Source organism: Plecotus auritus (assembly GCF_963455305.1).
Source record: "Plecotus auritus genome assembly, chromosome: 1".
Lineage (NCBI taxonomy): Eukaryota > Metazoa > Chordata > Mammalia > Chiroptera > Vespertilionidae > Plecotus > Plecotus auritus.
The window spans coordinates 112,644,297-112,665,325 of NC_137770.1; the positions used below are offsets into that span (position 1 = coordinate 112,644,297).

Here is a 21,029-nt window from a genome sequence, read left to right on the forward strand (position 1 = left end):
CAAAGTTTTTCAAACTCAAAAGACCAAGTTCCCTACAGATTAACACTATTCATTTAGCTCCTCTGAAAGAAATGATGTGCTGGGCTACTGGGCAGACAGGTAAAAAGTTCAACAATTGCCAAAGCATTCTTCTGCTAATTCAACAGCCTTCTGCTCAAATAAATTAGTTTAGTGTTGACAGAAGAACAATAGCCTTTTCTCCAAGAAAAGCAGCACATTTGATATACACAAGCCTGGAAGGTCATTAAGATGTTAACCCATTAGTTTAATCCATTAAGGATGCCTGTTCCACCACAGAGTGTCAAGTGACTTATACATACTGTACAGTGTATTCTGAGGGTTTAAAACATTCACCTTTACACTTCAACAGCATGTTCAGTCCAGGTGCTTTCAAAATTATGGACATTAGAGAGAAAAAAATGTGGAGTTTTAAATCGTTTAGTAATATTATACAAGATAAATAACAAGGCCTGAGTGGAATTACTTCCTTGCAATAGTCCATATACACATGCTAAGGTGAGCGTTATCCATGGATCAAAAAAGAGCTACCATTAAAAACACCGTCTCTTTGGAAGGTGAAAAACTCAGTTTTGATTTCAGTTCAACAGTGATTTTTACGTTACTAACAACTTAAGAACTGGAATTAACAGGTCATTTTCTCCATACCTAAGATCAGTGTACAGAGAAACCAGAAAGGGTCCATTTTTCCAACATGTTCTTAGCAAACACTTTAAAGGAACCTAAGTTACAAAATTGTAATTTAAAGGTAACAGCTTAGAAGAGGTAGGGGGAGAGGGCAATGTTTAAATCATTTATCAAAAGTCATTTTATTGACAAAATAGAATACTTATATTTTTTACAGGAATGACCTCTAAACTTTTTACAAAAAATGTACAGACTGTATATCTCTGGATATGTACATATTTTTACATTTTTTTACACTTAACAAATAATTATATAAATACATCCTCTAATGTAAGAAACCCATATTTACTTGGGGTGTATAATTAAGACATTTCATGTTTATTTACTTAAGGCATTTGCCTGGTCATTAAGAATACCCAAACCATGCAATCCAGTTAGATCGTGATCATCCCTCCTTCAGGATGCATAAGGAGTAAGAGTTTACATAGGAGAAAAATAGGTCCCTCGGGTAAAATCTGTAGATCTGGCTTCAAGTTCCACGAATGGCAACCAAGGAGGGCTCCAAGCCTTGGGTTCTGGGAACGCTGCAGAGTCCACCCTTCTCTGCCAATAGAGATGTATGTCTCCCACCTCCCTAGAGGAGCTCCTCGCATATCAATGGAGGAAAGGAGGCTGGGTCTGGGAGTCCCCAATGCCAGGTACTTTGTTCTAAGCCAGTCATTTAAGTGTCAGCTAATGGATACCATTAAGAGTTCATGATCATGCTAATAGCAGTCAAAATAACGGCGAAGGGGTGGGAACATCAGCCCTTGGAGTGTCCCTTCGCAGTTCTTGGCCTCCTCGCCGCCCTTTCCTTCCCTCTGCTCAGACTTGGGACAAAGGCATCTGCTTTGGGTAAGACAGTGAGCTGGCGGTGCCAGATCGCCACGTCAGGCCTGTGCTGACGTCACTGTAGAGCGAGCCCGCTCCCCCACCCGGCCCCCCGCCGGCCCCCCCGCCCCCGCCTGGCCCGCTAGTGTCTCTCACGCCAGCACCCCCGCCCACCGCGGCACCCTTGCTGGCCCAGCAGCAGCGGGTGCATAGGGCCCGCCAGGACTCAAGCGTCTTGCCTGACCAGACCCACACACCTGAGGTGATGCCCACGACCAGGCACATGAAGTACTTGAGCATGAACACCGCATAATCAGGCCTGCGTGCCTGGTCCGGCTGCAGATCCCGCAGGCACGGACAGTTGTGCGTGGCCTCCCAGCGCGGGCGGTTGTGCTGCTCGTAAAAGAGGCAGGCGACCACTATTGCAGCGGGCACTGTGTAGAGCACAGTGAAGAGGCCCAGGCGAATCATGAGCTTCTCCAGCTTGTGCGTCTTGGTGGGGCCGCCCTGCTGTTTTATGACTGAGCGGATGCGGAAGAGAGACACGAAGCCGGCCAGCAGGAACATGGTGCCAATGAAGAGGTAGATGACGAGTGGCGCCAGCACGAAGCCGCGCAGGTTGTCGAGGCTCTGGTTGCCCACGTAGCAGATGCCCGCCACCGGGTCGCCGTCCACGGAGCTGAGAGCCAGCACCGCGATAGACTTCACACTGGGCACGAGCCACGCGGCCAGGTGGAAGTACTGCGAGTAGCCCGCGATGGCCTCGTTGCCCCATTTCATGCCCGCTGCCAGGAACCACGTGAGCGACAGAATCACCCACCAGATAGAGCTGGCCATGCCGAAGAAGTAGACCAACAGGAAGACCACGGTGCACAGGGCCGGGCCTGTGGTCTCGTAGCGCACGTGCTGCTCCACCGTGCCCAGCTCCTCGTACTCACCGCGCCCGCCTGGGCTGCCTGCGCCAGTCCCGGCCGCGCCCGTGCCCGCGCCCGCAGCAGCCGCGCCACCCGCACTGCCCGCGCCACCTGCGCCGGGCGCGCCACCGCTGCACGCCACCTTTTCATGCCCCGCCACGAGGCGTACCAGGTAGCCAACGGACACGAAGAGGTAGCAGGCTGAGAGGAAGATGATGGGCCGCTCCGGGTACTTGAAGCGTTCCATGTCGATGAGGAAGGTAGACACGGTAGCGAAGGTGGACACAAAGCAGAGCACAGACCACAGGCCGATCCAGAAGACGGTGAAAGCTCGTTCGTCCTGGCTGAAGAAGGGATTGTGGCAGGGCAGCGCGCAGTTGGCAATTTGGCCAGTCTTGACGCGGTTGTACAGCGGGTGCCTCTCGCTGGCCACACTCACCATTGGAGCTCGGCACTGGCAGCCCGGCTCGCAGGGCGCCGCGCCGCCGCCAGGGGGCCGCGCCTTCCCGCCGACGCGTGTCGGGGGAGACGCCGCGTCCCCGATGCCCCCGCCCTTTCCTCGGGACGCGGGCCTGGCCCCTGACGGGCGGCCGTGGCCGCTGCCGGAGGGCGGCCGTTCCCCGGGAGGCGGCAGCGGCGGCAGGCGGCGCGGCGGGCTGGGCGCAGCTGTGGTGAGGTCGGTGTGGTTGTAGTCCATGCACAGCGTGTCCGGGTTTCCCTGTTCGGGCAGCCTGTCGCAGCGCATGCGGTCCGGCCAGGCAAAGCCATACTGGCGCATGAGGGGTGCGCATCCGGCCTTGGCGCGCTCGCACACAGAGCGGCAGGGAGGCAGGGGCTTCTTGTAGTCCTCCAGGCAGATGGGCGTGTACATGCTGCACAGGAAGAACTTGAGATCGGGCGAGCACTGGATTTCTACCAGCGGCCAGAACTGGTGCACTTCCAGACCCGCCTCGTCCTGCGTGTCGTGGTTGAACTGGTTGGGCATGTAGGTGTAGTTATAGCCGATACCCTTGCACAGCGGCACAGTGATCTCTTGGCAAGCCAGCTCCTTGGCCGAGGCGGCCGCAGCGCCGCTGGAGCGCTGCAACAGCGTCAAGGTGGCCAGCACGGAGGTCACTTCCAACAGGTAACTCCACTCCATGCTTCGTCCCCTCGCCCTCCTGGCAGTGAACAGAGGGGCTCCGGAGGACCCAGAAAGAGAGAGAGAGAGCCGGAGAAGAGAGTGAGTGCCCTACTCGTCTTTCTCCTGCTTCTCTCGAGAGGTTGTTTATCTGCCTAGTCCCTAATGCCTTCTCAGGACACGTCCACACAGCGCAGCCCGCCGCTCCGGGGAGCTGAGGGTGGCTGCAGGAGTGCGCTACAGTCCCCGAGGGTCTGCCCTGGTCGAGCTCAGCCCTTTTGGAGCAGAGTGGCTGGCCCCCGGCTCATCGTCCTCCACTCTCTCGCGTTCTCTCCGCGTCTCGCCGGCGCCGGCGACTTGGCCCAGCGCAGAGGGCGGCGGCGCAGCAAGTTTCCTTTCGGGCCGCCGCGCGCAGTCAAGATGGCTGGGCCAGGCCGCTTCCGCGCGGGGTCAGCCCCTATGGCCCCTTACGCCCCCCCGGGGGTTCATGCTCGTTCCCAAAGCCGCTCTGCTGCCTCCGGAGTAGGGACCCGCCTTCACCGAGGCCGTATCCCTCTCTCCACGGCGTCGGTCCGGTAAAAGTCCGCTTCGTGCTCCAGCCAGCAATCGGCGAAGTGCAGGCTGCCCCCTTCTCGCTAGACATGCAGAACCAAATCCAGACCGGAAGGCGGAGCAGACACCTGAGCGGCGCGATTGGCGCCCACAGCTACCTCCTCTTCGGCCGGAGCTGCGCCCTTCACCGAACTTCCCCGTTGCGGCCCCGCCAGTCTCCGCGCCGTCTCATGAATATTTATACCGCGCGGACTCGGTTTCCGCCCTCGGCCTGGCACGCCAATCTCAGGAAACGGGGCGGAGTCTTCTCGCTCCTTAGGCCCTGCCTTCCTTAAGGCCGTCCAAGTGGCCGCACAGTCATGCGCGGTATCTGCGGCTGGAGAGTTTGGGTAACCTTGGGATCGACCACAGAGACGGAGAATTGGCCACGACTGCCGCCCCTTGCCCGCCCGCTCAATGCGCGTCTGAGGACTCGGTTCCATTTCTTTTTTTCTCGGTTACATTTATAAATCTGCACTTGGGGACTGGGGACGAAGTTTTAACTCAGTGCACGCTCTTCTAGGCCCGTTTTTAACAAATTAAGTCCCCGTTTAAGAGTCTCTCCGAATGTGGTTTGTGGCCTATGGGCCATGGGGGCCCGCGCCCCTCCGTGAGCTGGGGCCGGGCACGGTGGGAAATCCGAGAAAGGGTACCCTACTTGGATTTCTCAAAATAATGGTCTTTGAGGCTTGGAAATGTGGGAGAAACGGGAAAGATGGCAGTATATTTTGGATGGTGGGGTAGGCCGGGGACAGCTCGGACGGAGGTGTCCCGGCGCCCACCTGCGGACACGCGAGGGTCGCGCGGTACCCGGGCGGCCCCGGGGTTCTCCTGCCTCTGCCTGCCGAGTGACCTGGGCGGGCCTCCGTGTCCTAATTGGGAGAGCGAGGTAATATCTCAAAGGGGATTTTGATAATGAGATGAGATAAATATGTAAGGCACCCGGGACCCATTTCTTCCTTAAGGAAAATAATTCCCTTCACCTTAAAAAAGAATGAAAAACTTATAAATAGGACAGACTGGAAACTGCGGCTGGATTCACTCTCCACCTTGTACTTTTGGAACACGTACATCTATGCAAAGTTCACGTGTATTTGCCAGAGCTGCCTTCTCTTCTTTGGGAGGTGGTGCTGCGCCCTGGAGCTGACGTGAGGACGCGTCTTCGTGGTCTGCAGAGTGGAGAGGGTCCCTGGCTGCTTTTAGCAGCCACTGGGGACGCCGCCGACCAGTTGTGCCCGCGCTAGCCCCGCGACCACCTTAAGTTGTTGGTGGTGATGATGGTGGTGTGTGTGTGGGGGGGGTGGTGGTGGGCGGGGGGAGGTTGGGAGTGGGGAGTGGAGGGGACGGTGGTGGTGGGCGGGGGGAGGTGGGGGTGGGGGGACGTGGGGCTTGCGGCCTGGCAGGTTCATTTACGCTAGTTAGGACTTCCCAGGGGGTTGTCTTTCTCCTAGAATGGAGTGTTTATTTTTTTTAATTGATGTGCTGTTTCATTTAGCGCTTGTATGGAATTCATGCTGGGGCTGTAATTACTGTAATCTCTGGAACCAGCATTTCACTTGGCCAGGAGGGTGGCAAAGTGCTTGTTCTCGTTTTCCCTCTTCCTCCCTCTCTACCTTCCTCCCCTCCCCCTCCCTCTCCCTTACCCTCTACCTTTTTCCTCCCTCCTCCTTTCCCTCCCTCCCCTTCCCTCCCATCCCGTCTCCCATCCCCTGTCCCTTTTCCTATCCTCTTCCCTCTCTTGTTGTCTTGTCAAGATTTTTGCCATTTGTCAGGTTTCACAGGTGTGAGTAGAGCTTGAGAACCAAAGTTATTGAGAGTTTGGAAATAGAAGAAGAATTAAAGGTACGTTTGAGGCCAGTTAACTTTTTCGGGGGGGGGTGGTGGTGGTGGTGGTAGTTGTTCAAAAACAACTCTCACGAAACAAAAATTACTAGCACATTTGTATATTGCTTGAGATAATGGACTCTATGTCTTCCTCCTTCTGTTATTTCTAGTTTAGCAACCTCATTTTGCACCACGTTCTAAAGAAAGGCAGACCGCCCCTCCCCGCGCCGCTCCCCCCGCCCCCGTTTGGCAAGTTCTGTATACTCACCATACCCCCCCCCCCCCCCACCCACCTCAACTGAAGTCTGGTTAGTTAGAAACTCTTTATACTGAAAAACAACACTTCTTTAGCACCTTAGTTTGGAAAAACTGAATTCCATAAGATTTTGAAATTCAAAGGCTTCAGAAATTAGCTGATTTAGCAGAAAATGGTCTATTAAAAATGTAAAGACTCGACTTTTGCTAGGTCTTTCTATCAATTCTTTTCCCCTCTCCTAATTGGTATTCTCTTTTAAGAAAGTTACCTGTTTCTTTTGTTGGTACCTTATTAATAGAGGGCCATTCTCCAGAACATTCAACTGCAGAGTAACAACTGGTAATTCCTAGAGTTAGCGTTCTGAGAGCAGTTGTGAAGGCAACGCGCCCCCCTCCATTCCCCCCCACCCACCCCCGCCCCGCTACCCCGTGATGCTTGGCCCAGACCACAGATGGGAGAGGCTGGTTTCCAAAAACAGCACAGATGGTGAAAAGTTTCTACTGCTTTTCTTCAGCAGGGAAATGTCAAATAGCGAAGTTTAGAATTACACTATATAAATTTACTAGAATTAGGTGAAAACAAATGACATTTGAAAATTGAGGCTGAAAATAGTTGATTTTGGCTTTTAATTTTTTCTTTTTTTCCTTTGAGTCAAGATGAAAGCTTTGATGATGTGGAATATGGAACTTTTTGTTAAGTATATTAAGCTTGCAGGAGAAAATAAGCAAATAAAAGTTCAGAGCTTTCAAAAATTGTATAAGCTATTTAGGGGATCTGACTTGTGAGATTAAAACCATTTATGTAAAAATCATTAAAATTTACTTCTAACTGAGAGAAAATGAGAATAGCATTTAAAATATACTATTAAATTAACTGGCTATACTTGACAATCTTTGAGTGCAGAGATTTAGGAAATCAATCCTATATAATAAAAGCATAATATGCAAATTAACCCAACGGCCTCGAAACGACCATTTGGGACCACGCTATGACACCCACTGGCGCCAGGACAGCCAAGGCGGGTGCGATGCGATTGGTCTGGCCTGGCCATCTCCCCATGATCACCCTGCAGAGGGAGGCCCAGGCGACTGACCAGTGGGCTGTGGTGGGTGGGTGGGGCCTCCCTCTGTGAGGGAATCCTGTGCCAGCAGCCAGGGGAAGGAAGGCTTACTGTTGCACAAATTTTGTGCATTGGGCCTCCAGTTAGTGTATAAAAGGCAACTATGGTACAGCTAGGAGCAAACCAGAATTGTTTATCAACATTGTTGGCTTAATAATGATTTTGTTCTTTTGTACGTAAGCAGCTGTTCTTTAAGGGAAGGGAAATAGCTTTAGTAGTGACATAAATAATGTAAGAAAGTTTCTAGAGGGATTTCTGAACAGATATCTTGTTCCAGAATAGCCCCGCAAGCTTAATAACATAAATAGATGAAGGCACGAATCTAACTCAGAAGAGGGAATCCTTTACAAAACATCATTATTTAATTTTATAATTATTCTAAGTTAGATATATTGTCTGTCTTGAATTTAAGAAACTTCAAAAAATTATGTTTCAGTGGATTTTAATTTAAAAATGCATCATAAAATTCTTGATACAAGACTGGGTCTAACATGCCAATAAAATGATATGTCCCAGAAATGAAGCAGAGAACTCTGCTAACTAATGCTATTTCTCAGGTGTTTTATAAAACAATAATTGTTTCTCCTAAAAGTTTATTTTCTTTCAGGGAAACAATGAAATGCTATATTATTAAATAATATAAAACCCCACTGAGTAATTTTAGGGTTTCTTGGTGTTTTAAAATCTGTCTTTCAAAGGCTGATATCTCTTGAGTTACCTACCACTTTATGACTGGAAGGCAAGGTAGTGATTAACTGGTCTTGCTTCAATCTCTATTAGAATCAGAATGGGTGAGATTATTTTTATATTCTTTCATATTAACATTAAACTGTAGTAAAGGTCATCCTCTTATTTTCTCCATCACTAGGAAAAGGATTCTGTGTCTGCTGTAACAAGGCCATCTTGTGAATGGATAGAGATAAATGAGGCAAATATGTGCCACTGGCCAGGAATCAGATTCTCATTTTATATGCAACTGCCATTTTGAAAAGTGGCAACTGTACTGTCATTATTTAATTTTATAATTATTCTAAAATAAGTTCTAAAAATCAATAATTGATTTTTCCCATCAATCACACTAGATACTGAAACTCTTATGACATAGAATATACTTTGGGATCTTTCAGGTACAATAAAGACCTCCTAGGTAAAACTTGCTTAGCCAAGAAGGACACAATTTAATGTATCAATAAGTCCAGAAGCAGGAAGGTCCACCACTGGTTCATTCTGTCACTCAACAATGTCAGGCCTGAGAGTGGGTTTCTAGTCTGTTGGCTTGCCCTCTAGTTACATGGGGCCTCCCTCTGCTGAATCATTACATTTCACTGGACAGCAGCTGAGCAGGAAGGCTGGCAGGACCGCCCCTTGTGCAGCTCACTTATTAGAAAAGAAAACCCTTCCTGGAAGGACTTTGACTAACTACCCCTTAGGTCCCACTTATTTGAACCTGTCACCCCACTCTTAACTGCAAGGAAGGCTGTGAAAGCTAAGGTCTTGTGGGTGGCTGGTGCTCTTGTGGCAAGGAGGCAGAGGAGGGGAGAATGGCTATTGAGTAGACAAACAGCACTCATCCACACATTACTATTTGGGATTAACTTTCAAGCAATATTATACAGCCAACATTCCTAGTTTTCAAAAGTATTTTCTTCAGGGCTATGAATTATTGAGATTCAAGAAGAACTTCGTACTTACATTTTTTTTCCATTTTGAAGTTCTCACCATATAGTTCTCTATTCAGTTGATACAAATGTCAAACAGCTGACTACTTATTTTATTTAAATGTGTATAAACTTCAGAGTGTAACTCCTTATTTCCTTTTTGTTAAGCATCTCCCCTCCCTTTTGGAGACTTCATTAAAAACATGAACACAATTTTGGAAGCTTATTTTTTAGTCTTTTTAGTCTAATACCATATAACTTTAAAAATATTGTATATAATAAAAGGCCAGCGACCATAAGCATAATGACTGGAGCGACTGCTTGACCAGTGGCCCTGAGGTGTATTGACCACCTCTCAGGCCCCCCCAGCACCCCAGCCTCAGGCTCGGATTGCAGCATGGCAAACAGGGAACCACGGCGAACCTAAGTGAGTGGCGGCGGGGCGGGACTGGTGAGTGGGCTGAATGGCCGACCTCTGGGTCCATTCCCCTAGCCTGCAGGCTCCAGGGAACTGGAGCTATACTGTGATCGGGGAACCACGGTGAACTGGGGTGTGGTGGCGGGGTGGCACTGGGAACTGGCGAGCGGGCAGAAGATGGCCCTGATCACAGGCTAGGCCTAGGGACCCTACCCATGCACTACTTCGTGTGCTGGGCCTCTAGTTTAAATATAATGTAGGAGAAACTATTGATTAATATCGCTGAAGGGCTTATGAATGTGAAAGAACCTGTATACCAGAAAAATTTTGGTACAGGTAAGAGTTTACTCTGGTAACAATAAAATGTGATCTCAAACAATAATAAAATTTACATTAGCAATACAAATAATTATTAGAGTACTAAGGGTATGGAGGTGGTGGAGATGATAATGGCATTTCTATTTTGTTTCTCTTTGACCAGATTCAGATAAACAGGTGTAATTTTTTTCAAGAGATGACAGCACTTGATTATCATTCTGGTATGAGTCTTCCTTGCTCTTAGAAAAAAATGTATTTCAACAGGATTAATCTTGTAGCTTATAATAAGTATAATTTGTAGTGTAATTAATAAAGATAAAGTAAAATTGATTGCATTAATGTATTGAGTTTATTGCAATAATACCTAAACATTAATATGAAGTCCTGTTATGCTTTCTCAAACAATCCAGTAGGGTCCAGTTTGAAAAATCCTAGTTTAGAATCTGTTAAAAATATACCAGTAAGTGAAATAAAACAGGATATAAAACTTATGGTATGAGCCCAATTATATTACTATATATGCATTAAAAAAGTTCATCAAAATGTTGCCTAATACCGTGCTTCCCCGAAAATAAGACCTTCTCCGAAAATAAGACCTACTTACAGGTTTCCTTCTGAGTGAAATATAATGCATCCCCCGAAAATAAGGCCCCCAGGCTCTGTCTCAGAATGAAAATTAATTTACCGTAAACTGGTTGCTAGGGCCGCCCCGACTGGCGTCTAGCAACCAGTGACGTTATGTGGAGTCCTGACATCACTGCTGTGTGGAGGCGGAGCGGAGGTCGGAGTGAGCGGTGAGTGCAGGGCGGGAGAGAGGAGGAGACTTTCGCAGATGCGTGTAGAAGAACAGGAGGATTAGAGCGGACAGGACGCGGCGAAGGTGGTGAGTGCTGGTCTGTCTCTGGTGACACTACCTGATGCTTGCGGCTGCCTTCATGATGACTGAAGGTTCTCAGTCAGTGGAAGACCCTGCTCCAGCCCAGATCCAGGCCCCAGCAAGCCCAGTGACAGTCCCCAGGCAGGCCCCAGGGGGTAAATGTCTGATAAAGGGGTAGGGGGGATGTCTGGTGAAGGTGTTCAGTGGCACAGGGGTGGGGGGAGGGGGATCACTTAAAATGACACAGGAGGATCAGAGGGGGCAATCAAAATGACACAGGAGGATCAAAAGGGGTTACTAAAATGGTAATCCCCCCTCTGATTCTCCTGTGTTATTTTGATTCTCCCCTCTGATCCCCCCTGTGTCATTTTGAGTGATCCCCCTCCCCCCCACCTTGATACCCCAATTCCTTTTTTTGTACCCCTAGAAATGAGCGCAAAAAGAAAAAGCTACTCCGTGGAGTACAAGAAAGGAATCGTGGAAGACTCTTGGGGCCAAAATCTTACTGCTTTCTGCAAAGAGAAGATGTTGAGTATCTGATTGTTCCGAAAATGGCGAGCAGAGTATGGTAACCTCATTGAACAAGTGCACAAGGGAAATGCTAAAAAGCGCAAGTGTGGATCAGGTCGGCAACCATTATTTTCCGAGCTGGAAGACCTGATCTGTGAATGGGTTGTTGACAGGAGAGCAAAGGCTTTGGTTGTGAATAGGGCTCAGATTCAAGAATTTGCCCTTGCAATGGCACCACAGTTTGACATAGCCCCCGAAGACTTCAAAGCATCACAACACTGGCTGGATAATTTCCTTCAGCGAAGTGAATTGTCTTTAAGAAGATCTACAACATTGTTTAGGTTGGAAGATACTCAAGTTATTAAGCGAGCACTTGCATTCAAGTCCTTTATTGACGATGCTGACTTCTCTAAATACAATCTTTCCAACATGATTGCTATGGATGAAACTGCAGTGTTTATGGGCCAATCATCTCAAACAACAATTGAACAGCGGGGTGCCTTCTTAGCGTACATTCCCTCCACTGCTTACAAAAGTGCACGTGTTTCCTGTATTTTGGCAATTCGTCTGGATGGCACTAAAATCCCACCTTTAATAATTTCTAAGGGCAAGAAGGAAAAGATTGAATGTGTTTTGGGCGTTTTTATTCTTGAAACTGAAAAAGCCTGGGCCACACAAGCAGTTATAAGGAAGTGGGTCGATTTAATGCTGCCGCTTGTTATGTGAGGGAGCCAAAGAGGTCTGCTAGTCTGGGATGCAGCCAGCACTCACCGCGCTAAAGACATGAAGACATTTCTTCACGAAAGAAAAATAGATCAGATAATGATTCCTGCAGGAATGACGGCCTATCTCCAGACTCTTGATATTGCAATAAACAAGCCATTCAAAGACAATTTGCGCATGGAAATTAATGACTACATTGAAAATAGAATGGAGAGAAATCAGCGTGGAAACTTTGTGAAACCTAAACTGCAAGAAGTTGTGACTTGGGTGAAGAATTCATGGGAGAAAATCACTGACAGTTGCATTGCAAATGCACTGCGAGCAGGTACCTTGACAAGAAGTACTCATTTAAAGACAGTGCTATTGCTAAACATGAGAGATTTGGTCCACTGATTCTGAAAGAAATGGAGTCACAAGAAATTCACCAGGAAATTCAGGAATTGGATTGTTATGATGATGTTCCAGAATATGATGACATGATTGTCATTGAATAAATGAGTAAATTCTTGATACTGTAGGATTCACAGTTTGTCTGGTTTGTGTTGACAACTACCGTACTACTGTACCACCGTACACAGGTAATAAATTTCCTTTATTTTCATTTAACAATAAATGTGTACCGTATTCTTCTTCATGGAAAAATAAGACATCCCCTGAAAATAAGACCTAGCGTGTCTTTGGGGGCAAAAATTAATATAAGACACTGTCTTATTTTCGGGAAAACATGGTAGTTCCTCTTTTTCTGAAGGACCTGGCCATGTGGAGGAGGGTGAAAAACTGAATAAAATTGGGGTTTATAAGAAGGAAGAGGGGAAGTAAAAGATGGATGTTGGCTGGGCAACCAATATTCTGCACCATAACAGTATTCATCTTTATCTCCATCTCTATATAATGTCCAAGCCTCATGGAAAATTTACGTGATAGATGTTAAAAGACATGTTTTATAGGTGAGGCTCATTCCACTACCACATTTTGTATCACAGTTTTTGTTTTTTAATCTTCACCTGAGGATATTTTTTCCATTGACTTCTATAGAGAGTGGAAGGGAGGGAGAAGGGGGAGGTGGAGAGAGAGAAACATCGACATGAGAGATGTGTCCCTACCTGGGCTGGAAACCAGGTACGTGCCCTTGACCAGGAATCGAACCCGAGACCCTTCAGTCCCCTGGCCAATGCTCTAACCACTGAGAAAAACCGGCCAGGGCATATCATAGTGTTTTTAAACAGTGAAATCTTCCAAGAAAATCTTGCACCAAACTACAATATATAAATAGATAAAAAATATATGTGTTCCAATGATGAAATGGACAAAAATATCAACTAACCAGTTAACTGCCACGTATCCAAAATGGAAACATCCCTACATGCCACGATATTTTGAATTTAATTTAAAAAATCAATTTTCAATGAATACTATAAAAATAAATATATTATTCACAATTCAGGTGTTCTTGAATATTTTCAGCTGAAAATTCTTACAAAAAATGATTTTAAAGTTGGTCAGGGCCGACACTTAGGGAAAACATTTTTTTTATAGACACGCGTGGTGTGTAGGGAAGGTCCGCCGCTTGCTTCTACAGATGCTTATGGCGTACAATGGGTTAAAGAACCCCAAATGAGGCTATTTTGATGAACACAAAAATTTGATAATATCAGTTATGGATGATATTTATGATGTCATATGAACACCCAAATTCAGAAAAATACCAGTGCTGACCTTACCTCTCCTAACCAATGTCTCATAAGAAGTTTAGATATATAAAGAGGTAATATGCTAATTTGTCAGTGACGGTGTCCCCATAATGACCAGTTTGCATATTGATGCATGCGCAGCAGGGGGCAAGCAGCCGGAGCCAAGTTCCCAGGGGTCTGAGGAGACTGCCTGACAGGAGCCTAGACTGCAAAGAAGGAAGAGGAAGCGGCCATGGGGAGCTCTTCTAATCCCCCTGCACAGACACCCTACCCCAGCCCCAGCACCCCCAGGGGATGTGGAGGCTGACCAGATGGGGAGAAGACCCAGCCTTGGGGGTAGCTGCAGCCCCCACCTCTGACTCCCGATCTCTTCCCCCCACCACCCCTGCCAGGGGCGCCCACAATAGCATGCCAGCGACCACCCGTCAGCGCCCCTGAGGCACCCAGGACCCACGGCCCGCCACTGCTGGGCCTCCTCTGCTGGGGCCAGGCATGCCTCTCCCCCCTACAACTCCAGACCTGGGTGGAGGCAGTCCTGAGTGGCCCCCCAGGGTCAGACCCTCCCGCCCCACAGCAGCAGTGCCATCTCTGCAGCAGAAGCACACTGAACCTTGCTGGGGGTGCAGCTAAACCCACCCTCCTAGCCTGCCTGGCTCCGCCCTGGCCCAGCCCCCAGCCGGCTCCAGGAGATTGGAGCCCCGCCCTGAGCAGGTACAGCTGTGAAACCACCACGTACAATTTAAAGAATGGCGCCAAACAGGAAGGTTTGACAGTTACTCCCCCTTCGGCCTCGCCACCCCCCTAGCGCCCCCCTAACTCCTTGCCCCCTGCCAGCGCCTCCAGGGACGACCACCGCTACAGGGCTGCTGGCCAGAGCCCACCACTCCGAGGCCTGCAGAACCCTCTGCAAAGCTTCCATAGCTACAGTCCCAGGAAACAATCATGCCCTCCTCCCCTAATCAGCACCTGCTACCTGCAAGGGTACCCCTGGGCTTAAAAATAACAATCCCTTCCCATTTAAACATCACTTGATGAAACATTTCTAGGTTTATTAGCTCAGAACCTCCTCATGATAACCCAGTGAGGTAGGCGGAGAAGAGATTATAATTCCCATGGTATATGCGTATGTATTCAGAAATGAAGGTCCGAGAGGAAAAGTGTCAAGCCCAGTGGTTCCCAAGGTGCACCACACGCCTCATGGGGTTGGGGGTGGGGGGGAAGCAATTTGATTTTAAGTGGGGGCAATTCAAGAATGAATTAACAGTGATTTTTTTTTTTTGCATTTCTTATGGTTCTAGGGGGCCTCATCTATAGCATATCCTACATAATAAAAGGCTAATATGAAAATGACCAAATGGTGGAATGACTGGTCACTATGATGTGTGCTGACCACCAGGGGGCAGACACTCAATGCAGGAGCTGCCCCCTGGTGGTCAGTGTGCTCCCACAGGGGGAGCGCCACTCAGCCAGAAGCTGGGCTCACTGCTGGCGAGCACATCAGCAGTGGTGGGAGCTTCTCCCACCTCCGTGGCAACACTAAGGATGTCTAATTGACGGCCATCAGTCGGACATCCCCCCAGGGCTCCTGGACTGTGAGAGGGCCCAGGCCAGGCTGAGGGACTCCCCCACCCCAAGTGCACAAATTTCATGCACCGGGCCTCTAGTATCAACAGAAATGACCAAAGCAGCTTTTTTTTTTTTTTTTTTTTTAATATATTTTATTGATTTTTTACAGAGAGGAAGGAAGAGGGATAGATAGTCAGAAACATCGATGAGAGAGAAACATCGATCAGCTGCCTCTTGCACAGCCCCCACTGGGGATGTGCCCGCAACTAAGCCACATGCCCTTGACCGGAATCGAACCCAGGACCCCCCAGTCCGCAGGCCGACGCTCTATCCACTGAGCCAAACCGGTTTTGGCAAAGCAGCTTTATTCTGAGTGCTTCACACAAATGCTGATCTCACAGCAGAATTATTGTGTTGAGGGTTTTCAATTTTGGGGAGTGTATTTTCCCCATTCTGACATTTCCATTTAAGTAAAGATCTTCCCTGGCATAGCACTCTTGGCTGCAAACTTGTCCCCCTCCCCTTATTTGGCTGTGGTTTTGGAGGTCTGAGATATGTATTGCTCTCTGTTTTCCACCTGATACCCCTCTAGAATACTCTGTTCCAATAGATAAATGTATGCCTTTCCCCAGGACTGCCAGCAACCTAGAATAAGTCTGCTTTGTGGTGGAAAATAGTCCATAAATAAAAGCCACATTTTCTACGATCAGCTTTGTTGGTTATAAAGAGTTATTTTATCCTCCATTGGCTGCATCATATCTTATTTTTCAATATTTTTGTAATCCAGAAGAAACCAAGATGGCGGCATAGGTAAACACCTAAACTGCTGCCTTGCACAACAATTTCAAAACTACAACTAAAAGACAAAACGGATATCATCCAGAACCACAGGAAGGCTGGCTGAGTGGAAATTCTACAACTAGAAGGAATGAGAAAAGCACACTGAGACTCAGAGGAGCTGCAGAAGTTGGAGGTGCAGAGACACACGTGCAGAGGACTGGCAACTGAGTACGCGGCTGGATTTCTCAAGCGGGAGGGAGACAAAAGCTCCCGACTGCTCTGAACTCCAGTTTCGGCTGAGACTCTGGGGACCCAGACTCATTTGAGGAGAAACTGGACTGTCTGGCAGCAGGCGAAACTCGAGGGTGGCTTTCTCTCAGAGGTGCTTGCAGCGATTACCGCGGGACACTGAGACCCAGGGGCCTCTTAGGATAGGGCTGATGGGAAACCAATGCTGTCTGCTCCGCCCTGAGACTCCACCCCATCCAAGCTGAGCACAGAGGCTTTTGCAATTTTGCAAGTCTTGTCTCATAAGGGTGTCTCCAGCACAGAAGTTCTCCCATGGTAGCCACAGCTGATCTTCATAGCCAATTGGCCTGAAGGTCAATTCTTCCCAGTGATACCAACAACAATCAAGGCTAAACTACAACAGGACTGTGCACATAGCCCACAAAGAGGTGCACCAAGAGTGTCCACCTCAGGTAACTGGGGAGGCCGAGCCACTGGGCCCTATAGGACACCTAGCACACAAAGCCACTCTATCAACTCAAGGAAGCAGCCAAAATGTAGAGACAAAGAAACAGGTCACAAATGAAAGAAATGGAGGAAAGCAAATGACTGGATATAGAGTTCAAACAACGGTTATAAGGTTTTTCAAGAATTTTCTAGAAAAGGCCGATAAATTTAGTGAGATCCTCGAGGAAATGAAAAAGGACCAACTAGAAATTAAGCATACACTGACTAAAATAAAAAATATTATACAGAGATCTAACAGCAGACTAGAGAATTGCAAGAATCAAGTCAGAGATTTGAAAAACAAAGAAGCAAAAAACACTCAACAGGAAAAGCAAAAAGAAAAAAGAATCCAAAAATATGAAGATAGTGTAAGGAGCCTCTGGGACAACTTCAAGCGTACCAACATCCAAATTATGGGGGTGCCAGAAGAAGAGAGAGAGCAAGATACTGAAAACCTATGTGAAGAAATAAATCCCCAACCCCCGTCCCCCAGTGAAAGAAATAGATTTACAAGTCCAGGAAGCGCAGAGAACCCCAAACAAAAGGAATCCAAAGAGGACCACACCAAGACACATCATAATTAAAATGCCAAGAGCAAAAGACAAAGAGAGGATATTAAAAGCAGCAATAGAAAAACAGTTACCTACAAGGGAGCACCCATACGATTGTCAGCTGATTTCTCAACAGAAACTGTGCAGGCCAGACGGGAGTGGCAAGAAATATTCAAAGTGATGAATAGCAAGAACCTACAACCAAGAGTACTCTACCCAGCAAAGCTATCATTCAGAATGGAAGGTCAGATAAAGAGCTTCACAGATAAGAAAAAGCTAAAGGAGTTCATCACCACCAAACCAGTATTATATGAAATGCTGAAAGGTATTCTTTAGGAAGAGGAAGAAGAAGAAAAGGTAAAGATAAAAATTATGAACAGCAAGTACATATCTATCAACAAGTGAATCTAAGAATCTAGTGAATAATAAATCTGGGGAACAGAATGAACTGGTGAACATAATAGAATCTGGCATAGAAAGGGAGTGGACTGACAATTCTCAGGGGGAAAGGGGTGTGGGGGTGCAGGAAGAGACTGGACAAAAATTGTACACCTATGGATGAGGACAGTGTGGGGAGGGGTAAGGGCAGAGGGTGGGTGGGAACTGGGTGGAGGGGAGCTATGGGGGGAAAAGAGGAACAACTGTAATAATCTGAACAATAAAGATTTATTAAATAAAAAACATTTTTGTAATCCAGGTAGTAATATATTCTACTGTATTCTTCCCACCATCATAATACTTTGGTTTGTTTTCTTTTATAAAAGAAAAAAATATATATTATAAAATATTTCAAACATATTAGAAAATACAAAAAATGCAACAAATACTAGTATCCAAGCCATATTTAATGTGTTAACATTTTGACACAATTGTCTCAGATCTCTTATATTTTAAATAAATAAATCTTTACAAATATGGCTAAAATCCCACACCCCATACTCCTTCCCTAGAAGTAAACACTATCCTAAAGACACTATGAGTTGAACCCTTAGTTGTTTTTGCACTTTTTATACATATATAAGCTATATAGTATTGTTTTGAATAGACTCAAATATTTTACAAGTGACATTGTATCTATTCTTTTACACATAGCTTTATAAACTCAACATTATATTGCTATTGATCTGAGTACAAATTTTAACCTGATCATAGTAATCCATTGTATGAATAAGCCTCACTTTATAATTTACTCCACTATTGACCGGCAGTTTGATGGCTTCCACATTTCATTAGTATACTTATTGTTGCAGAGAATATCTTTGTATATATCTCTTTGTGTACATGTTCAGGAGTTTCTCTAAAAAAGATATCTAAATTTCTAAAAGCAGAAATTGGAGACTAAACCCTTATCTGAAATATCATTGGCAATATGTTCTTTGTAGTGGATTTTCTTGTTTGTTGATGGTTTCTTTTGCTGGCAGAAGCTTTTTATTTTGATGTAGTCCCATTTGTTTATTTTCTCTTTAGTTTCCATTGCCCTAGGAGCTGTGTAGGTGAAGATATTGCTTCAGCATATATCTGAGATTTTGCTGCCTGTGGATTCCTCTAATATTTTTATGGTTTTCCATCTTACGTTTAAGCCTTTTAGCCATTTTGAGTTTGTTTTTGTGTATGGTGTAAGTTGGTGGTCTAGTTTCATTTTTTTTTTTTTTTTTTTGCATGTGTCTGACCAAATTTCCCAGCACCATTTATTGAAGAGACTTTCTCGAGTCCAATTGTATGTTCTTGCTTCCTTTGTCAAATATTAATTGAGCATAGTGGTTTGGTTTGATTTCTGGGTTCCCTATTCTATTCCATTTGTCTGTTTGTCTGTTCTTGTGCCAAACAGACAAATGGAATAGAATAGGGAACCCAGAAATAGGGAACCCAGGCAGTTTTGAGAACAATGGCTTTGTAATACATCTTGATATCTTGTATTGAAATCCCTCCTACTTTGTTCTTCTTTCTTAGGATCACTGCAGCTATTCAGGGTCTTTTTGTATTCCAGATTAATTTTTGGAGAGTTCTTTCTAGATCTGTGAAATATGCTGCTGGTATTTTAATGGGAAGTGCATTGAATCTATAGATTGCTTTGGGTAGTATGGACATTTTAGTGATGTTGATTTTACCAATCCATGAACATGGTATGTTCTTCCATCTGTTTATGTCTTCCTCTATCTCTGTTTTCAACATCCTGTAGTTTTCTGAGTAGAGGTCTTTTACGTCCTTAGTTAAGTTTATTCCTAGGTATCTTTTTTGTTATTCTTTAAAGTATTACAAACAGTAGTACATGTCTCCTTTTTTCCCCCCATTGACCTTCTCCTGGATCCCTGTACCCCCCGGCACATGCCGTCACTCTCCCCCCCACCCGCGCCAGTATCTTGAGTCCATTGGTTATGCTTATATGCATGCATACAAGTCCTTCGGTTGATCTCTTACCTCCCTCTGCCCCTCCCCAGCCTTCCCACTGTAATTTGACAGTTTCTTCGATGCTTCTCTGCCTCTGTATCTATCTTTTTGATCATCAGGTTATAATGTTCTTTATTATCCATAAATGAGTGAGATCATGTGGTATTTTTCTTTCACTGACTGGCTTATTTCACTTAACATAATGCTTTCCAGTTCCATCCATGCTGTTGCAAGTGGTAAGAATTCCTTCTTTTTTTATAGGAGCGTACTATTCCATTGTGTAAATGTACCACAGTTTTCTTTTTTTTTTTTTAAATCTTTATTGTTCAGATTATTACAATTGTTTCTCCTTTCCCCCCCACCCATAGCTCCCCTCCACCTGGTTCCCACCCCACCCTCTACCCTTACCTCCCCCGCACTGTCCTCATCCATAGGTGTACGATTTTTGTCCAGTCTCTTCCTGCACCCCCACACCCCTTTCCCTCTGAGCATTGTCAGTCCACTCCCTTTCTATGCCCCTAATTCTATTATATTCACCAGTTTATTTGTTCCTCAGATTTTTAATTCACTTGATTTTTAGGTTCACTTGTTGATAGATATGTACTTGTTGTTCATAATTTTTATCTTTACTTTTTTCTTCTTCCTCTTCCTAAAGAATACCTTTTAGCATTTCATATAATACTGGTTTGGTGGTGATGAACTCCTTTAGCTTTTTCTTATCTGTGAAGCTCTTTATCTGACCTTCCATTCTGAATGATAGCTTTGCTGGGTAGAGTAATCTTGGGTGTAGGTTCTTACTTTTCATCACTTTGAATATTTCTTGCCACTCCCATCTGGCCTGCATAGTTTCTGTTGAGAAATCAGCTGACAATTGTATGGGTGCTCCCTTGTAGGTAATTAACTGTTTTTCTCTTGCTCCTTTTAATATTCTCTCTTTGTTTTTTGCCCTTGGCATTTTAATTATGATGTGTCTTGGTGTGGTCCTCTTTGGATTCCTCTTGTTTGGGGTTCTCTGCGCTTCCTGGACTTGTAAGTCTATTTCTGTCGCCAGGTAGGAGAAGTTTTCAGTCATTATTTCTTCAAATAGGTTTTCAGTATCTTGCTCTCTCTCTTCTTCTAGCACCCCCATAATTCTGATGTTGGTATGCTGGAAGTTGTCCCAGAGGCTTCTTACACTATCTTCAACTTTTTGGATTCTTTTTTCTTTTTGCTTTTCTGGTTGAGTGTTTTTTTGCTTCTTTGTTTTTCAAATCTTTGACTTGATTCTTGCATTCCTCTAGTCTGATGTTGGGTCTCTGTATTATATTTTTTATTTTAGTCAGTGTATGTTTAATTTCTAGTTGGTCCTTTTTCATATCCTCGAGGATATCACTAACTTTATTGGCCTTTTCTAGAAAATTCTTGAAAAGCCTTATAACCGTGGTTTTGAATTCTATATCCAGTCGTTTGTTTTCCTCCATTTCTTTCATTTGTG

At 45.8% G+C, this 21,029-nt stretch overlaps 1 protein-coding gene and 1 long non-coding RNA gene across 2 annotated transcripts; one reads left to right on the forward strand and one right to left on the reverse strand.

Annotated features, from left to right (window-relative positions):
- Window positions 1-811: 811 nt before the first annotated feature.
- On the reverse strand, window positions 812-4,305 carry FZD8 (frizzled class receptor 8). Its single transcript, XM_080648838.1, has one exon. The coding sequence runs from the start codon at window positions 3,568-3,570 to the stop codon at window positions 1,510-1,512; it is 2,061 nt and encodes a 686-aa protein (XP_080504964.1). The 5' UTR covers window positions 3,571-4,305; the 3' UTR covers window positions 812-1,509.
- A 4,939-nt stretch (window positions 4,306-9,244) lies between these two features.
- On the forward strand, window positions 9,245-10,528 carry LOC308237769. Its single transcript, XR_013959464.1, has 3 exons — window positions 9,245-9,425; window positions 9,898-9,955; window positions 10,437-10,528. It is a non-coding gene; the product is annotated as an uncharacterized lncRNA (long non-coding RNA).
- The last annotated feature ends 10,501 nt before the right edge of the window (window positions 10,529-21,029 follow it).

What these genes read in the sequence shown, in the direction of transcription:
- FZD8 (XM_080648838.1), bottom strand. Translation starts at nt 3,570, where the DNA reads ATGGAGTGGAGTTACCTGTTGGAAGTGACCTCCGTGCTGGCCACCTTG.